Source organism: Salvelinus sp. IW2-2015, linkage group LG14, assembly GCF_002910315.2.
Source record: "Salvelinus sp. IW2-2015 linkage group LG14, ASM291031v2, whole genome shotgun sequence".
NCBI lineage: Eukaryota > Metazoa > Chordata > Actinopteri > Salmoniformes > Salmonidae > Salvelinus > Salvelinus sp. IW2-2015.
The window spans coordinates 26,140,066-26,157,082 of record NC_036854.1 but is presented as its reverse complement, the minus strand read 5'-3'; the positions used below and the strand labels follow the sequence as shown (position 1 = coordinate 26,157,082).

Sequence of the window (17,017 nt, the reverse complement as noted above, 5' to 3'; positions counted from 1 at the left end):
AGTGTTGTGTTGTGTAGTGGCTTAGCTGGCATGCATCCCCCAACATTTTTTGTTTGTTTGCCAGACCAAGATTTACATGCTAAAATCGCCACTGCATAACGGAAAAGACCAAATACTTTACAATTTACATGTAGTGTGCGTGTGTGTGTATGCATCTATGAGTTACACATACACGTCAGTACATACACAACAAGTAGGTCACATGGGGGAGAGGCGTTGTGTCATGAGGTGTTGCTTTATTAGTTTTTTTGACACAAGGTTTGCTGTTCACTTGTGCTATATCAGATGGAAGGGAGTTCCATGCAATCATGGCTCTGTATAATACTGTACGTTTCCTTGAATTTGTTCTGGACCTGCGGTCTGTGAAAAGACCCCTGATGGGGTAAGTGTGTGTGTCAGTGCTGTATGTAAGTTGACTATGCAAGCAATTTGGAATTTCAAACACATTCATGTTTCTTATAAAAACAAGAATTGATGCAGTCAGTCTTTCCTCAACTCTTAGCCAAGAGAGTCTGGCATGCATAGTTGATATTAGCCCTCTGATTACAATGAAGAGCATTTTCTGGTCCAGCTGCAGCTTAACTAGTTCCTTCTTTGCAGCATTTGACCATATGACTGGACAATAATCAAGATAAGACCAAACTAGCGCCTGCGGGACTTGCTTTGTGGATGACATTCAAATCAAAATGTATTGGTCACATACACGTGTTTATTGCAGGTGTAACGAAATGCTTGTGCTTCTAGCTCCGACAGTGCAGTAATATCTAACAAGTGATGTCTAACAGTTTCACAACATATAGCCAAAATACACGAAAATCGAAGCAAGGAATGAATTAAGAATATATATACATATATGCCAGAGCGGCATTGGACTAAGATACCGTAGAATAGTATAGAGTACAGTTTACACATATGAGGTGAGTAATGCAAGATACGGAGACATTATTAAAGTGGCTCATGTTTCATGTCCTTAAAGTGGCCAGTGATTCCTAATCTATGTCTGTAGGCAGCAGCCTCTGATGTGCTGGAGATGGCTGTTTAACAGTCAGTGGTGTAGTCTAGAATACAATACAGTCTATACGTATGAAATGGGTGATGCAATATGTAAACACAATTAACAGTGACTAAGATACTGTAGAATAGTGTGGAGTGCGGTTTATACATATGAGATGAGTAATACTAGACACATTAACATTATTATTAAGTGGCCAGTGATTCCTAATTTACAGTTGAAGTCGGAAGTTTACATACACCTTAGCCAAATACATTTAAGCTCAGTTTTTCACAATTCCTGACATTTAATCTGAGTAAAATTTCCCTGTTTTAGGTCAGTTAGGATCACCACTTTATTTTAAGAATGTGAAATGTCAGAATAATAGCAGAGAGAATTATTTATTTCAGCTTTTATTTATTTCTGTCACAGTTCCATAAGTGGTGATTGAAGGAGTCAGGCGCAGAGAGCAGGGTAGTTCAGAAGGACGTGGATTTAATATTCCAAAAATAACAGCGAGACGGTTACACCACACACACAAGGGCGCGTCAAGTCCCAGTCCAAAACAAACAGGACTAAATCTAATCGGAACAGACACCACAAACAGAAAAACAAGCCCGCACAAATGTCGGCGGGCCAACTGGGTTTAAATAGCCCACAATAAACCTAAACACAAAACAGGTGCAACAAATCAGACAAAACTAAATGAAACAGAAAAGGGGATCGGTGGCAGCTAGTAAGCCGGAGACGACGAGCGCTGAGCGCCGCCCGAACGGGAAGAGGCACCATCTTCGGCGGGATTCGTGACACTTTCTTCACATTCAATGTGGGTCAGAAGTATACATACACTCAATTTGTATTTTGTAACATTGCCTTTAAATTGTTTAACATGGGTCAAACGTTTCGGGTAGCCTTCCACAAGCTTCCCACAATAAGTTGGGTGAATTTTGGCCCATTCCTCCTGACAGAGCTGGTGTAACTGAGTCAGGTTTGTAGGCCTCCTTGCTCGCACAAGCTTTTTTAGTTCTGCCCACAAATTTTCTGTAGGATTGAGGTCAGGGCTTTGTGATTGCCACTCCAATACCTTGACTTTGTTGTCCTTAAGCCATTTTGCCACAACTTTGGAAGTATGCTTGGGGTCATTGTCCATTTGGAAGACCCATTTGTGATCAAGCTTTAACTTCCTGACTGATGTCTTGAGATGTTGCTTCAATATATCCACATTATTTTCCTACCTCATGATGCCATCTATTTTGTGAAGTGCACCAGTCCCTCCTGCAAAAAACCCCCACAACATGATGCTGCCACCCCCGTGCTTCACGGTTGGGATGGTGTTCTTCGGCTTGCAAGCCTCCCCCTTTTTCCTCCAAACATAACAATGGTCATTATGGCCAAACAGTTATATTTTTGTTTCATCAGACCAGAGGACATTTCTCCAAAAACTACGATCTTTGTCCCCATGTGCAGTTGCAAACCGTAGTCTGGCTTTTTTATGGCAGTTTTGGAGCGTTGGCTTCTTCCTTGCTGAGCGGCCTTTCAGGTTATGTCGATATAGGACTCGTTTTACTGTGGATATAGATACTTTTGTACCTGTTTCCTCCATCATCTTCACAAGGTCCTTTGCTGTTGTTCTGGGATTGATTTTCACATTTCGCACCATAGTACGTTAATCTCTAGCAGACAGAACGCGTCTCCTTCCTGAGCGGTATGATGGCTGCGTGGTCCCATGGTGTTTATACTTGCGTACTATTATTTGTACAGATGAATGTGGTAACTTCAGGCGTTTAGAAATTGCTCCCAAGGATGAACCCGACTTGTGGAGGTCTACAATATTTTTTATGAGGTCTTGGCTGATTAACAATAGTTATTCCCGGGCTGTATGTAATGACACAAAACAATTCCTGAGCTAATAACGTAAAAAATAGTACATAAACAAGCAAAATATTGCAGAGTTGCTTAAGAGCTAGTCGCGATGCTGCCATCTCCGTCGGCGCTATCATGTCTGATAAAGTGTAGCAACTGAGTGTAGTACTCCAGCTCAAATCAAATCAAACCAAATGTATTTATAAAGCCCTTCTTACATCAGCTGATATCTCAAAGTGCTGTACAGAAACCCAGCCTAAAACCCCAAACAGCAAGCAATGCAGATGTAGAAGCACGGTGGCTAGGAAAAACTCCCTAGAAAGGTCAGAACCTAGGAAGAAACCTAGAGAGGAACCAGGCTATAAGGGGTGGCCAGTCCTCTTCTGGCTCTGCCGGGTGGAGATTGTAACAGAACATCGCCAAGATGTTCAAATGTTCATAGATGACCAGCAGGGTCAAATAATAATAAYCACAGTGGTTGTCGAGGGTGGCTAACTTAGTTCATCCCCCTAGCTAGCCTATTGTGACGGTGCCTAGCATTGATTTCTTACAAACCATGTGCAAATAACCAAGGAATACAAAAACCGTGACTATTCCAATTCCAAATAGGTACCTATATAACAAGATCATTATTTTTGATCTAAAATGTGATTTCTGACATGATCTGGATTTCAATTTACTCCTGAAAGTAGTAAAAGTAGAATGCACAAGGTGCAATTTCAAAATTGGATAATACATCATCAATTTTCCTCTTGTCATGTCAGTCATTGCAGACTGAGTTATATATAACTTGTCATCAATGTCCAAATCAACTAGGCCATGTCAACTAACATTTTTTAGCACATTTTTTTTGCCCATTGATTTTGTTGTATTGTTTGAGTCACTCAAATATCACATGAACACACACAAGACATGACAATGCTGGAAGTGGGGCCTGAGTGAAAAAGTTTGTTACCCATTTTATAGGGTAACATTTGGATTTCTAAATATCAAATGGTTGCTATAAACTTGCCTTAAAATCTCTTTAAAAAATGTATTTAAAAATGATGATTGCGCAGGATCTTTTTTTTTTGTATCTTGTATTTCATTTGTAAGGTAATTATACTAACTCAATGTTATTTGTTTTGGTTTTTTAAAGGTTGGTTAACAAGACCAAACACACCTAGTGTGGTGATAGAGGTTGGAAGACACATTCCCATTCCCAATCATCCAACATCCCCAGCCAGAGTGGATCCAAAACTTGCTGAACGGCAGATGGAAGTATCATTCAGTGACACTGGAAGTGATTGCTCTGATTTGACTGACTCCACATATGGACAGGTTGGTAGTTCGTTATTCTTTAGAAGTGGTTGAATTACCATGTACTAGGCCAATGACACCCAGACGCCTCTTTCTTTTCCCCAACGCAGTTAAGCTAAAACCACGCCCCCGGCGTTCTATTACGCTCCCATTGGCTAGCTAGCGTTGTCTCATTCACAGGCGATCAGCGCAGAGACAGTGACCTTTCAAGGTAAGGATGGAAAGTGTAATTTAACAATTAGCTGCCTACCTTAATGCAGGCCTATTATTATCATGTTTGGTAACATTTGCCATGTATTTATTTTCAGAGTTTCAATTAGTTCTAAGTTAACCTAGCTCGGTATTTGAAGTTGTTATTATCATTAGTAGTCTACTATCAGGTAAAAGCAAATGCTTATTATTCATAATTTCTAAATATTTATTAGCTAATCATTCAGTCGAATACGCTATTTTACAGCCATTGAATCTGTCTTTGAGCATAAAGGGATGTCAATGGCTAGCTCGGTCCACGACATTATGTTATTACATTTTTCAATCTTTAAATACAAGGGAAAATGTTATTAATCAGTGACTGAAATTTCGCGCTACGTGATATTCACTTCCGGACTTGGAGAGCGCTCAAAGCGTTGTAGAACGCCTCTCTGAATAACGGGGCGTGGTTTTGTCTTAACTGCGGCGGGAATAAGAAAGGCGCCACCTAGACAGCACAGCAGGACATACCTGGAAACCAATCATAATAACTTTTCATTGCATGCTTGTAATAACAAAATTAGACCATAATTTTTAGTGTTAACCATTTTAATTAGACAAAGTTAAGTCCCTGACAAACTAAAACAAAGTATTATAATGTGCAGTATTTTCTCTGACATTAGTCAGCAACTATTTGTTACAATGTACAGCTAGCTGTATGTGCATTTAGTAATTTTACATAGTGCTCTGGGCGGTATCTTTGCAGGTAGACAAGTATTTTTCCTTGAACCCTCTGGTCGTCAAACAGAACTAAAGGTGAGGGGAAAAAATAAATAAAATATTGATAACATAAATACACAATTATCGGACATTAAAGCACGGAATATAGTGGTACGGATATGGTAACAAGTTATTACCGATCAACAATCACGCAAAATAGGTTGGAGTTTGAGTTTTCCTAAATCCCTGACAGCTGCAAGTATTTTAGAAAGGCGCAGTGTGGGCACCTAGGTGATTACTGCATTCCCGGGCATCATAGCCCGTCATAATAACGCAGAAAAGGTACATTACAGAGATTGGAAAACAACTGTAGCAGTTTTTAAACATATACAATATACTCTTTCTATTTTTGTTATAACCTTAATCCCCCGTGACTAATGCAACTATTGTGACGCACTACTATGCAATAAAATGTACAGTAATATGAAAGTGTGTGGTGAAATAAGAAGTGATTTAAACGTTTGTTTGTGTACCGCATGATATAATAGAAGCAGTAGAAGAAGTGACCTAATTAGATAGGGGTCGATCATATTAGGCCCAAGTGAAAAGTGCCAATCTCATTGAATAGCCTACAATTGCTGGACTCAGAAACAAAACAGTAACCAAATAGCTTTAATCGAATACAAAAATTCTATACTATAATTTGAAGTAAATGTAACGTTTTATCTAGATAAATGTCATATATAGTTGTTTAAAGTTTCAATCTGTAAACTATTCACTCTGTTTAGTTATTTTAATCCTAATCTGATGACCCCATACAGGATCAGGATGTTGGGTATGAAATCTGATTCAATCCGGTTGATTGAATTTTACAAATGCTTATTCAGATCAGTCGCCATGGCTCTGGTAAAGCCCACTCTCTGGTAAAGCCCACTCTCAGCATGCTTCATTACATTAAACAGCAAAACTGGTTCGACGAGACAAATAGTATTTGAATCAACTCATATTGTTACATAAAGGTTTTATATTGACGACACGTCTGCGTCTCTGCTGAATGTCAGCGATCAGCCTTGGGGGGGAGCTGTCGTGTGTTTACTAGAGAGAAGAGGGAGGGAGAGAGACGAAGGGGGGGAGAGAGAGAGAACAGGCGAGGGAGGGCGAGCAGGAAAACTTTTCAGTTTTAAAGAGCGAGAGGAAGCGTGTGCTGGAGCGGCGACCATGCAGGTAAATGCATTAACTAATTGCTCAGAAGTTAATTAAACGATATTGTCGATGTCTTAATTGCGATTATGGTTGGAAGATTGAAACTATCATTTGAACAACAATCGAACGATGAATTGTTGTATATCAAATAGTTCTATGCACCGAATTCGAACATAAATGTCCAAAACTTTTCTGCCTCCCCTTCTCTTCACCCCCCTTCGCCGTGCGCAGTGTGCAAGTAGTCTGTTTCAAGTAGTTTAGCGTTTGATTTATTTGGTCAATTATTGCACGAAGCTATCTACAATGATTGTTAAGATGTTCATGAATACTAAAACTCTTGGATAATGAAACTGATCATTAAAATGCGTCCTGGGTTTTGTGGAATGGTGAGGGAGGGGTGCGATTTTTTTTTTTTTTTACACATCTGTGAAGGGAAGCCATATTCATTAATTAAATAGCTTAGTCCATGTAGGCCTCAATTTGCGCTGTTGAGCAGGCAGCGGGTGGAGTAATACTGGATGCCCGATTGGAAGCCCACAATCTATGGGGTAAGGGAACCACTCAAGGCCGAGGTTTCGGATGGGAACCAAAAGCCTAGCGACTCAGTCTATGTATCTATTTGTAGTGGAACGCTATGCTTCAGGATGTGTAGCCATGTACACCTGGGATAAGTTATTTTTTTGTCTACTGGACTAGTTAGTTGAAAGACGGTTGAGAGTGCGACGGGTTATCTTGCCAGCTAGCAGGCTGGCACGATTGTTTGATCCTTTTGTTTAATTTCGTAACGTTAATGAATAATCAATGCGGTAGGTTCGATTCTCTGTTTTAACCGTCTTTATAATTGCAGAGCAGAGGAACTAGTGTTTGTTGCATTTCATAACATTAGTTAGCATCACAACGTTGATAGCTTGGCTAACTAGCTTGCTAGCTAATTGATTCATCACTGTTCCGCGTATCTAATTAATCTGTACCTTAATTAGCTAAAGAATGAAGAGCAATGGGAATTTATCAATACCCTTGTATAAATCCTTAAACTATGGTTTATAACGCACTGCACTCTCTCAACCATAATAATCATGCAACCTTGCTGGTAAAACGATATTTTCTGGGCACGGCTAGCTAGCTAATTGGTGAGGACGGAAGTGGGCAATACAGCAGAGTGTTGGTATTCGGCATGTATCTTTTTTATCGCTCATCGATTAATTTAGAAGTACCGGTATTGAAAGTTGTAGCCTAATAATAGGGTCCTTTGGTCTAATTACACAATTCAATTTCTGCCGAGTAGCTTTGGAAAAGGACAACACTGCATTGTCTCGTGGTTGGGTATGCTGGCCATTTACTAGGCTATTATATTGGTGTGTGTGATAACGTTCAAATGGCCCATGGTTCGCTCATTAGTTACAATGAAGCGACATGTTATGTTTTGCATGACCCTAGATATCGTACTTGTCTCTGAAATGTGCTAAATGTATGCTGGTCAATAATCAGGCCATTCACAACGATTTAATTGAAGTGGAATAAATGTTTCTTCGTGCCAAGTGAAGTGACATTGCATTCAAGTCAGAAAATATTCTGTATTTTTATTTGTCTTTTATTTATTTATTTGGACCAAGTTCAAGTCATACTATTTTGGCTGTAGCCTAAACAATTAGACTAGCGATAGGCTGTATGTGTTTCTTCTGATAGTTATCTATATTGAGGCCTAACTTGGATTACTCTCACTATTTAGGTTTATGTAGATTTCCATTTCCAACGTACTGAAATAACATTTGCACTGTGCAGCCTATGACTTTTTTTTCAATACAAAGAAACACCCCTGGATATGGTTCTAATTTCAAAGCAATATTTTTCTATCCACTGAAACACATTTTGATCTTGCAGGAGAAGTCTGGAGAGACGGTGTGCAGTGAAAGCAACGAGGTGGCGGTGTGGTTGTGCCCACTGTGTCAACAAGGGTTACCAGACAGGGGCTCCCTTTCTCTGCACCTGTCTGACAGTCATAGTGTGCTCCCTAACTGTGTCGACAAGCTGCTGGACATTGTAAGTAGTGCTACGCTACATGGGTCTACAAAACTTGACTTGGGTGTCTGTTATTATGGTGATGTGTTTCATGAATGATACTTGGATGTTAAACAGTATACATGATAAATTATTGTACATTATGTGTGTACATGATAAATTATTGTACTATGTGTGTACATGATAAATTATTGTACATTGTGTGTGTACATAATTGTGGGACTTAAGACCGTTCAATAGAACTTTATTTACCCCCTTAGGGCATTATTAGTAGTGGATCACTGGTTATGTGAAATATTGCAGAATGAGTCACCAATTTGTACTAAGATGCTCTCTTGTTGGACTGCTAAGCAGTTGGTTCCTGTGTCAGCAGAATTTAGTCTTACGGTAAAGTTTCCTTGACGTGTTTTTCAGAATGAATTAATCACGTTTTCTTCACCAGGCTGCTCCCAAACAGGGGGCGAGTGGAGTGGACGGGGACACCGATGTTCAGCATGACGCAGGTGAGTTTCTCCTTTGAATGACCGCAGTACCCACCATTTTGCACTGTCGATTAGTTTATCAATATTGTATTTATGAATTTATTTGAATAGAGTATACAAGCACATTGACAGAGTAACCTAAACATCTAGCTTGTGCTAATTTTAAGGGTATTGTTAAACCTACAAGCATACATTTTTGCTATGACTGTATTTGTGTTGTCAGGTAATAAATGAATCGGGTGCTGTCAGGGTTCCATTTACCAAAAAAAGCTGTTGAAATATCTTGCCTTTCTCCTTTACATCAGATGCCCCGTCATTACAGCTGAAGCTTTTAGAAGCCTCCCTCTCAGACCCGTGTCATAATAATGAGAACACTGACGGACCCCAACATAATTCCGACAGTAGGCACACTCTCATTGGGTCTGGAGACAAAGATAAAGAGATGGATAAGGAGGCAGAGGGAGCTAGAGACCCGGAGGGAGTTGGAGTTGTCTTTGAGACGCATCAGGAGAGAAGTCAGTCCACAGGAACACCTGACAACAATGAAGAGTCAACGGGTACACATTGTGTAATGGCTGAAGGCGATGACAGTCCTCCATTCAAGTGTAATGCGTGCTTAGAGGCTTTTCCTTCCAGGACCGCATTAAGTGTTCACTACAACTCTGCATCCCATGTGCAACGGATGAGAACAGGATCCCTAAAACAGGGTGGTGAAAATGGCACCCCAGCCGCTCCCTCAGTCCCTTTTCTGTCTCGGCCATATCTATCAAACAAGCCCTACCAGTGCACTGTGTGTCGAGTCTCTTACAACCATGCCATCACCCTGGAGAGTCATTTGAAATCTGTTTTGCACCAGACTCGTAGCAGAAATGCAGTAATCTCTGCCAACAGTGCAGGTGGAAATTCAGGAAGGACCAATATGGCTACTAACTTAGTTGTTACGTCTGGGGGCAGTGCTGCACAGTTGGTTAGCACCACCAGCAGCAATTGTGTCAACCCGGCAAGCCTGGCTGCTGCAGCAATGACTAACAAAGACGGAGAAGCAATTCAAACCCAGCCGGCTCCCTCACTGCTTTCCTCCCCTGTGACCTCTGCTCAGGCAGTCACTGCTTTTCTCACCCTCCTCACGTCCAGTCCAAGCTCTATCTCACACTCCCTCCTCCCCTCTCTGTTTGCGGCTGGCGCGTCCCCTGCCACGGCCTCACCTCAGCTCATAACCCAGACTCAGATGCTCATCCCCTTTATCCTGAATGGGCTCCAAACACAAAGCCAGAGACTAAACCCAGAGCTTCTGACCCAGTCAATACCCCTACTAGGTCTCAATGCTGCCCAGCAAGCTATCCTGGCCCAAAGACTCAGTAGCTTACAGAACCAGTGGCCAGCTGTCGGTCTCCAAGCAATCTCACAAGCCTGTTCAGAAGACAGCCAAACAAACAAGAGCGAAGTGAAGCAAGACACAAACGAGGCGACAGCTGAGGAGAAAGGATCACTTAAGGCTGAGAAGGAGGAAAGTTGGTCCCTGGAATGTGATGATGGAGAAAGAGAGATTTGTGAGGAGGATGCTAAGGGATATGCACAAGAGCATCTCGGCGCCTTAGTAAGCAAAAATAACAGGGCTGAGTCATGTATGATAGATGGAGATTTTGAAATGAAAGAGAGCACAACAGAGAGCAGGAACTCAGCAGGTCACATGTGGCCAGATGAGAAAGGGGGGGACAATGACAAGTGTAGTGACCGCTCACCGTCTGTTACCAGCAACTCAAGCCTAAGTCCTACCACTTTAAATCTTATGCTTAGCCCTGATTCTACCCCTCAAAAATCTGAAGTTGGCACAAGCCCTTATGCCTCTGTCTGCTCCCCAGAATCTAGCCCCTCTAAACGCACCTTAAATTCCCATGATCCAACTCGTCCCCATGCTCATTTCAGGGCTCGCCACTTCTCAGGCCCCCCGATACTGTCAGAGTTCCAGATACAGGTTATGCGTGCGTTTCTKGAGTCGCGTAGCGAGGCTGATGCAGCCAGTCCTCCCCGTGATGACTGCGAGTCGTTGGGCAGGGAGGTGGGGCTCACCGAGGTGGAGGTTCGCAAGTGGCTCACCGACGCCCGACGAGCCAAAGAGAGGCAGAAAGCTGGGGGAACAGAGCACATGAGCAGCATTGCAGGCTATGGTAAAAAATACAAGGGTCTTGATAACGACGAGGAGGAAGGTTGTCTTACAATAGATGAGACCGAGGGTGGGGTCAGCGACGAGGCCTCTGGCAGTCACGCGATGGATTTGTCAAATAGTGGAGGGCGTAAAGAGATGGGGAGGGAGAGCCAAGGGGACTCGTGTCTGACCTCAGACAATGAAGAATTCTACACCTCTGTCATTGTGAGTGATGAGGACAGCCTGAGTGGCTCCATGAGGGAGGGGCCAGGCAGCCCTGCTAAAGAGGAGGCTCTGGTAGAACTGTCAGGAGACATGGGTTCAGGAGGAAAGGTGTTGCGCTCCACCACTGTGTTCCTCTCAGACGCTGAGGATGACGATGATGCCGAGGAGGCCGCAGCTCAGAGAGCAAAGAGAAGAAAGAGAAAGAGGGAGTTGGAGCGGGAGGAGGTAGAGGTTAAGAAGGAGAGACTGGACCCCGACGTGGATTTACAACTAGAGGCTCAAGCTGATCCTCCTTCCCACCTTCCCGTCACCATTGACCATCAACGGCTTCCGAGTGGCATTCTACACTCCCTCCCTCTGTCTCTGTCCCTCACTCCATTCTCTACTCAGTTCCATAGCCCTTATGTTCTCTCTCTCCCTCCCTCAGTGGTTGGGCTCAGAGTTGCAGAAGGAGATGGAGGCAAAGTACCTGCCTTTCCAACCCCCCCTAACATCACCCGGTTCTCTGACCCTGTCATTACATCATCCCTCTCCTCCCATACCCACACCTCCCACTACATGTCTAATGGAGGAGACTGTGAGGCTGCTTTAGATCTCAGCATTGGGAAAAGCTACAGCTCAACATCTTATTCCTCCACGTCACTCACGGGTGACAAGACTTCAGCACAAAAGGGCCGTCTGCTTGACGGACTCGGTCTAAGGCCCACAGCTTTTGGGGTACCTGGGGAAGGGAGACTCATTGTGGTCAAGGTCAAACCTGAGCAAGTGACTTCCAACAGCAGTGGCTTTGTCAGTGGCATGGCCAAGGCCAGCACTGTCTACATGAGGGAGAAAGAGGAGAGGGACCAGAAAGGCAGGCCGAAAGCACGGCGGTACCGGGACATGAGACGTTCCAGGACCATCATCCAGGCTGAGCAGCTAAATGTGCTTTATGGCTGCTATTTCAAAGACCCAAATCCAGGGAAACACGAGTTTGAGCAGATATCAGAGTGGGTCCATCTCCCAAAGAAAGTTGTACAGATTTGGTTCCAGAACATGCGGGCTAGGGAGCGCAAGGGTGAGGTTCGCTTCATCAGTGATGGCACTCTGGCAGCAGTGGGCAAACCGCTCATCAAGTTCACCTGGCCACTGTCACAACCCATYTTCTCCAGCACCCCCAAATCAAACWCCAACWGYAGCGTCTCAACTGTAGCCAATCCAGTACGGGCCATCCCAAAGATGGAGGTGAAGGAGGAAAATGTTAAAAAAACAGTTCCAAACAGGCCCAAGGAGGTGGCCTCTTCTCTTTCCTCCGTAAGCCACAGTGTGTCTGCAGTGCCAAAGACCAAAATGGAGTTGACAAACAATGTCACAATGGTCAAAATCGCCCCCAAAAGCATCGCTCCAGCTCTCCCTGTCGTCCCCAAGGAACCCCGACCTCGCCCCCTTCCCAAACATGCGCCTGAAGAGGAAGTTGGGGAAGATGATGAGGAAGTGGATGATCGTAACCAAGCGAAGCCACTAGCCAGGCCTGGATCCACCAACCGCATGGTGCCAAAACTGCCCTCGACGCCAATTAGCAAGTCTCCTGCTGCGACGTCACAAAAACAAAATGGGCTCAATTACTGGTCGGCCAAGGGCCCCTTTAAGATCAACACACTGTCTAGGGAACAGTTGGGTCTGTCAGCACCCCGTACCTTCACAGCTGTCGGTGCAGCTGCTGCCCCCACTGCCATCACCATTTCTGCCACGTCCTCTGCTCCTGCCTCTGCTGCCACAGCAACTACCACCACCACAACAGCAAGCGCAAGTAATCAAACCACCGTCAGCATTGTCACCATCGCTAAGACCTCTCCATCGGAGAGCAGCTTCCTGCACCACTCTACCACCCGCAGGCCACGCACACACCTGTCCTGTCTGCAGCTGTCCATCCTGCAGTCATGCTATGAGACGTGCGCCCACCCTAACGCGATGGAGTGTGAGGCGGTAGGGACGGAGCTGGGGCTGCCGCTCAAGGTGGTGCAGATCTGGTTCCAGAATACCCGCGCCAAGGAGAAACGCTGGAGGCTGCAGCAGGAGAAACTGGTCAGACATTTTACTGTACACTATGCAATGAATTGGTCTGTGGAGATATTATTTTTTTTACTTTACAGGCAGCTATCTAGGAAAGAGATTAAGCCCAGTTGTGGACAAAAAAAATCTATTTCAATGGAGATCTCCATTGTGCATGCGTTTTAGTCCAGGACTAAGCTGAATCTGTGTCTGGGAAACCAGCTCTAAAACTTAGGTTATTGTCTAGAATTGTATATATGTATGTTGAGGTAATACACCAGTGACCTTTTTTTGAACATGTATGTCAGAAGCCCGTGTTGGAGTGACACTTTTCTCTCTCTGCCTTTTGTAGTCTCCTGTGTCCTCAGATCCCTCCAAGACGGTTGACATGAGCTCGGGCAGCTACCTGCAGTACAACGCTCTGCGAGCCCACCGTCCCATCCTTCCCAAACCGGTTCAGCTGACTGTCCTGGAGCCCTCTTCTCCCCCAGCCGGGGGCCAGCCTGCAGGCCGAGAGACTCTGAGAGGCAAGTGCCAGGCCTGCAACACAGGCTTTGAGTCCAGAGCAGCAGCAAGATCCCATGTCTTCTCCCTTCGACATTTAGCCACTCTGAGAACCACTAACTTTGGCCAGCCAGCGACCATCATCAACAATAAATCTGATAGCGGGTCTATTTCTGTTTCCGCCTCCGGGTCTTGTGTGGAGGACCCTTCAGCTTCCCCACCCCTACCCAGCAGCACCAGCTAAGGCACCCATCAGTGCTGGTAAAGACTGGACCCATTGGGCTCCTTAAATGTTTATAAACACATTGGGCACTGGTCCTCCAAGCTAATATTCTTTAATGTGTGATGGAAAGGCCCAATCACCTACCACTCTTGCTCCCTCACATTGGACGTCTTTCTGCCGAGTTCTTGTGTCCAAACTGGATACACTGTTGTCACACTGCTTCACCAAAAGTTATCAAATGAGTGAACATTTACCAGTCCCTTATATTGTCCTGGGCTGCGGTTATAATCTTGTCCTTAACCATCCTGGCCCAGTTTTTAAATCGCTCTTATAATACTTGTGTATTATCCCTAAAGACTGTGCTTATGCAAAAACAATTAGGCCATTATCTGACTGACTAAAAAAGACTGCTGGGATTACCTGTAACTGTATAGATTTGGACCAGAAATGAGAAGTAGCTCTGTTTTTAGTGGCGTTGAACTTGCCATCTTGATTGTGTCTGTGTCACGACAAGCTTTCTGTTAGAATACAGGTGGCGTGTGTTCAGATGGTGTATGCTACTTCACATGGAATCGAAAGGTACTTTTAACTGCTTGTGACTAGAATTTGGCCTGTTAAACTGAACAGATTATCCCCTCCTGTAAACACACTGGCTGTGGCTGAAATGGAATCCTCCATGGGGTTCCATTTCAGATGCACCCAATCACTGTTCTCGTGACAATCCTCTATAGACAGGGAAAAGAGAGGCTGAAGAGGGCAGACTCTCATTATACGGCACTTTGATGCGTTTCACATTGTATGAAACGTTTTTATTCTTAAGCATTCTTATGCAGAGTGTCTTTCTACTTAATGAAAGATGTGCGTGTTGCATGTTGGATGTGTTATTGTAAGTTACATTAATAACATTGGAAACATTGTTTTTTTGGTACTTGCAGTCTGTCAAAAAAAATATCTACATTAACTCACCATACACCATACAAAACGGATCAGACCTTACTGCTGTGCAAGGAAAGTCTTAGTCCTGATACTTGTTAAATTATTTCTAAATTTATTAATTCACTATGGTGTTTTTAAGATCTATTGAATGAATGTGGAGCAAGGAAATAACATTTCCATTTTTGGTCAATGAAAAATATCCACAACAAATCATTTCAAGTGTAAGATTGAAACAAGTGATATTCCTTATAACAAACAATACACTGAACACAAATATAAACGCAACATGTAAAATGTTGGTCCCATGTTTCATGAGCTGAAAAAAAAGATCCCAGAAATTGTCCAAACACACACAAATGTGTTTACATCCTTGTTAGTGAGCATTTCTCCTTTGCCAAGATAATCCATCCACCTGACAGGTGTGGCATATCAACAAGCTGATCCTTACACAAGTGCCCCTTGTGTTGGGGACAATAAAAGGCCACTTAAATATTTTTGTTGTTGCAGTTTTGTCACAATACAATGCCACAGATGTCTCAAGTTTTGAGAGAGTGTGCAGTTGGCATGCTGAATGCAGGAATGGCCACCAGAGATGTTGCCAGATAATTTAATGTTAGTTTCTCTACCATAAGCCACCTCCAACGTTGTTTTCAAGAATTTGGCAGTACGTCCAACTGGCCTCAACTGCAGACCACGTGTATGGCGTCTTGTGGGCGAGTAGTTTGCTAATGTCAATGTTGTGAACAGAGTGCCCCATGGTGGGGTTATGGAATGCACAGCAATACCGTGACGAGATCCTGAGGCCCATTCTTTTATTTTAATTTTTTTTAAGGTATCATTGACCAACAGATGCATATCTGTATTCCCAATCATGTGAAATCCATAGATTAGGGCCTAAYGAATTTATTTAAGTTGACTGATTTCCTCATATGAACTGTAAAACAGTAAATTGTTGCGTTTTATATTTTTGTTCAGGATACATCAACTTCCTGGGGAGGTCAAATGAAACAGACTTGACAACAAGAAATCGAAAAGAACGGGGTTTTAATTTCTGAGATTTCATTATTTTATTTTTTTCTGTCTTGAAACATATGTGGTTGCAAGCTAGTACTTATCTGTTTATGGGTAGAAACAATGCAAGTCCAGAAACCAGGAGAAGGGAGTCAGTTGGGTACTCTAGTCGTCACCTTTGTCTTACTGGGGATACTTCTGTAAGCAATTGGGACATGCAAAAAGTCAAGACCGCACAAACTATGAAAGGTGCTGTTTTGAAGGACACATATAATACTAAAGATGTTTTTCCTTCTGTTTTAAGTTGTATATTATTAATAATAATGTTACTATTAATAGTTTTGACAAAATGCAAAACAACAAATTACACTTTTTTTTTTTTAAAGAAATATATTAAGAAAAAAATGATATTCCAAAGTTATCCTTCCTATGCTTTCTGTCATTTAAAAAAACCAAAAAGCAATCTTGAGGTTGACAGAGCAGCAGAGATGTTCTTCATGTAGACTGTAAAGGAACTCCCATGGCTTGACATTTGAGCCAGTCCAAGATGTTTACCATGAGCTACAGATGAATGCATTTCAGCCTTCACAACATGGGGCAGGCACTTGATTTGGCTCATAGACTACAAGGTTTAAAATATCCTTCATAATTACTAATCTTTAAAAAAAAAAAAAAAAAATGATGGTGTCGAGCTGTAGCTTGTGTCTAAAACAAGGACTGGGTTGCAGTGCTGTGCTCAAAGTCTGGGATCTGTCCAAGGTAGTTTTATGGARATCTGCTTTTTATTCTATTCACTTTTCATTGTCACTTGATTATCACTATTGTTATAACTACTACTTCTGCTATTTTTATCATTATTCATCACTGTTTTGATTATTGACTCATAACGGTTTTAATGATGTCTCTTTACTCAAGAAAGAGAATTTTTATTGGTATGAATATTGAACAATAATGGTGGCAGTGTGTTATAAGTGTGTTAGCATATTGATTAAGCTTTTTTCCTTACTTGTACTTTCATTTTGTGTTGGATCGCCATTTGGTTTTCTTTGGTATACAGAAAATAAATACATTTAATTGAACAACAAAACTGGTCTAATTACCATGTTATTGGTATGTTAGTTGGGTTTATTGCTCCTCAGCTTGTTAAATGAATCTCACCAATCACTTGTGATTGT

General features: G+C 42.7%; 1 protein-coding gene across 2 annotated transcripts; it reads left to right on the top strand.

The window, feature by feature from the left end:
• The first annotated feature begins 6,177 nt into the window (after window positions 1–6,177).
• Window positions 6,178–16,929, top strand: LOC111972781 (zinc finger homeobox protein 2). 2 transcript variants are annotated; one of them, XM_023999855.2, is made up of 5 exons: window positions 6,178–6,286; window positions 8,147–8,305; window positions 8,727–8,787; window positions 9,072–13,201; window positions 13,521–16,929. In XM_023999855.2, exons 1-5 carry the CDS (start codon window positions 6,281–6,283, stop codon window positions 13,914–13,916), a joined length of 4,752 nt encoding a protein of 1,583 aa, XP_023855623.1. In that variant the 5' UTR covers window positions 6,178–6,280; the 3' UTR covers window positions 13,917–16,929. The 2 variants fall into 2 exon arrangements, with proteins under 2 accessions (XP_023855623.1, XP_023855622.1); XM_023999854.2 differs by lacking the exon at window positions 6,178–6,286 and adding an exon at window positions 6,725–6,813.
• The last annotated feature ends 88 nt before the right edge of the window (window positions 16,930–17,017 follow it).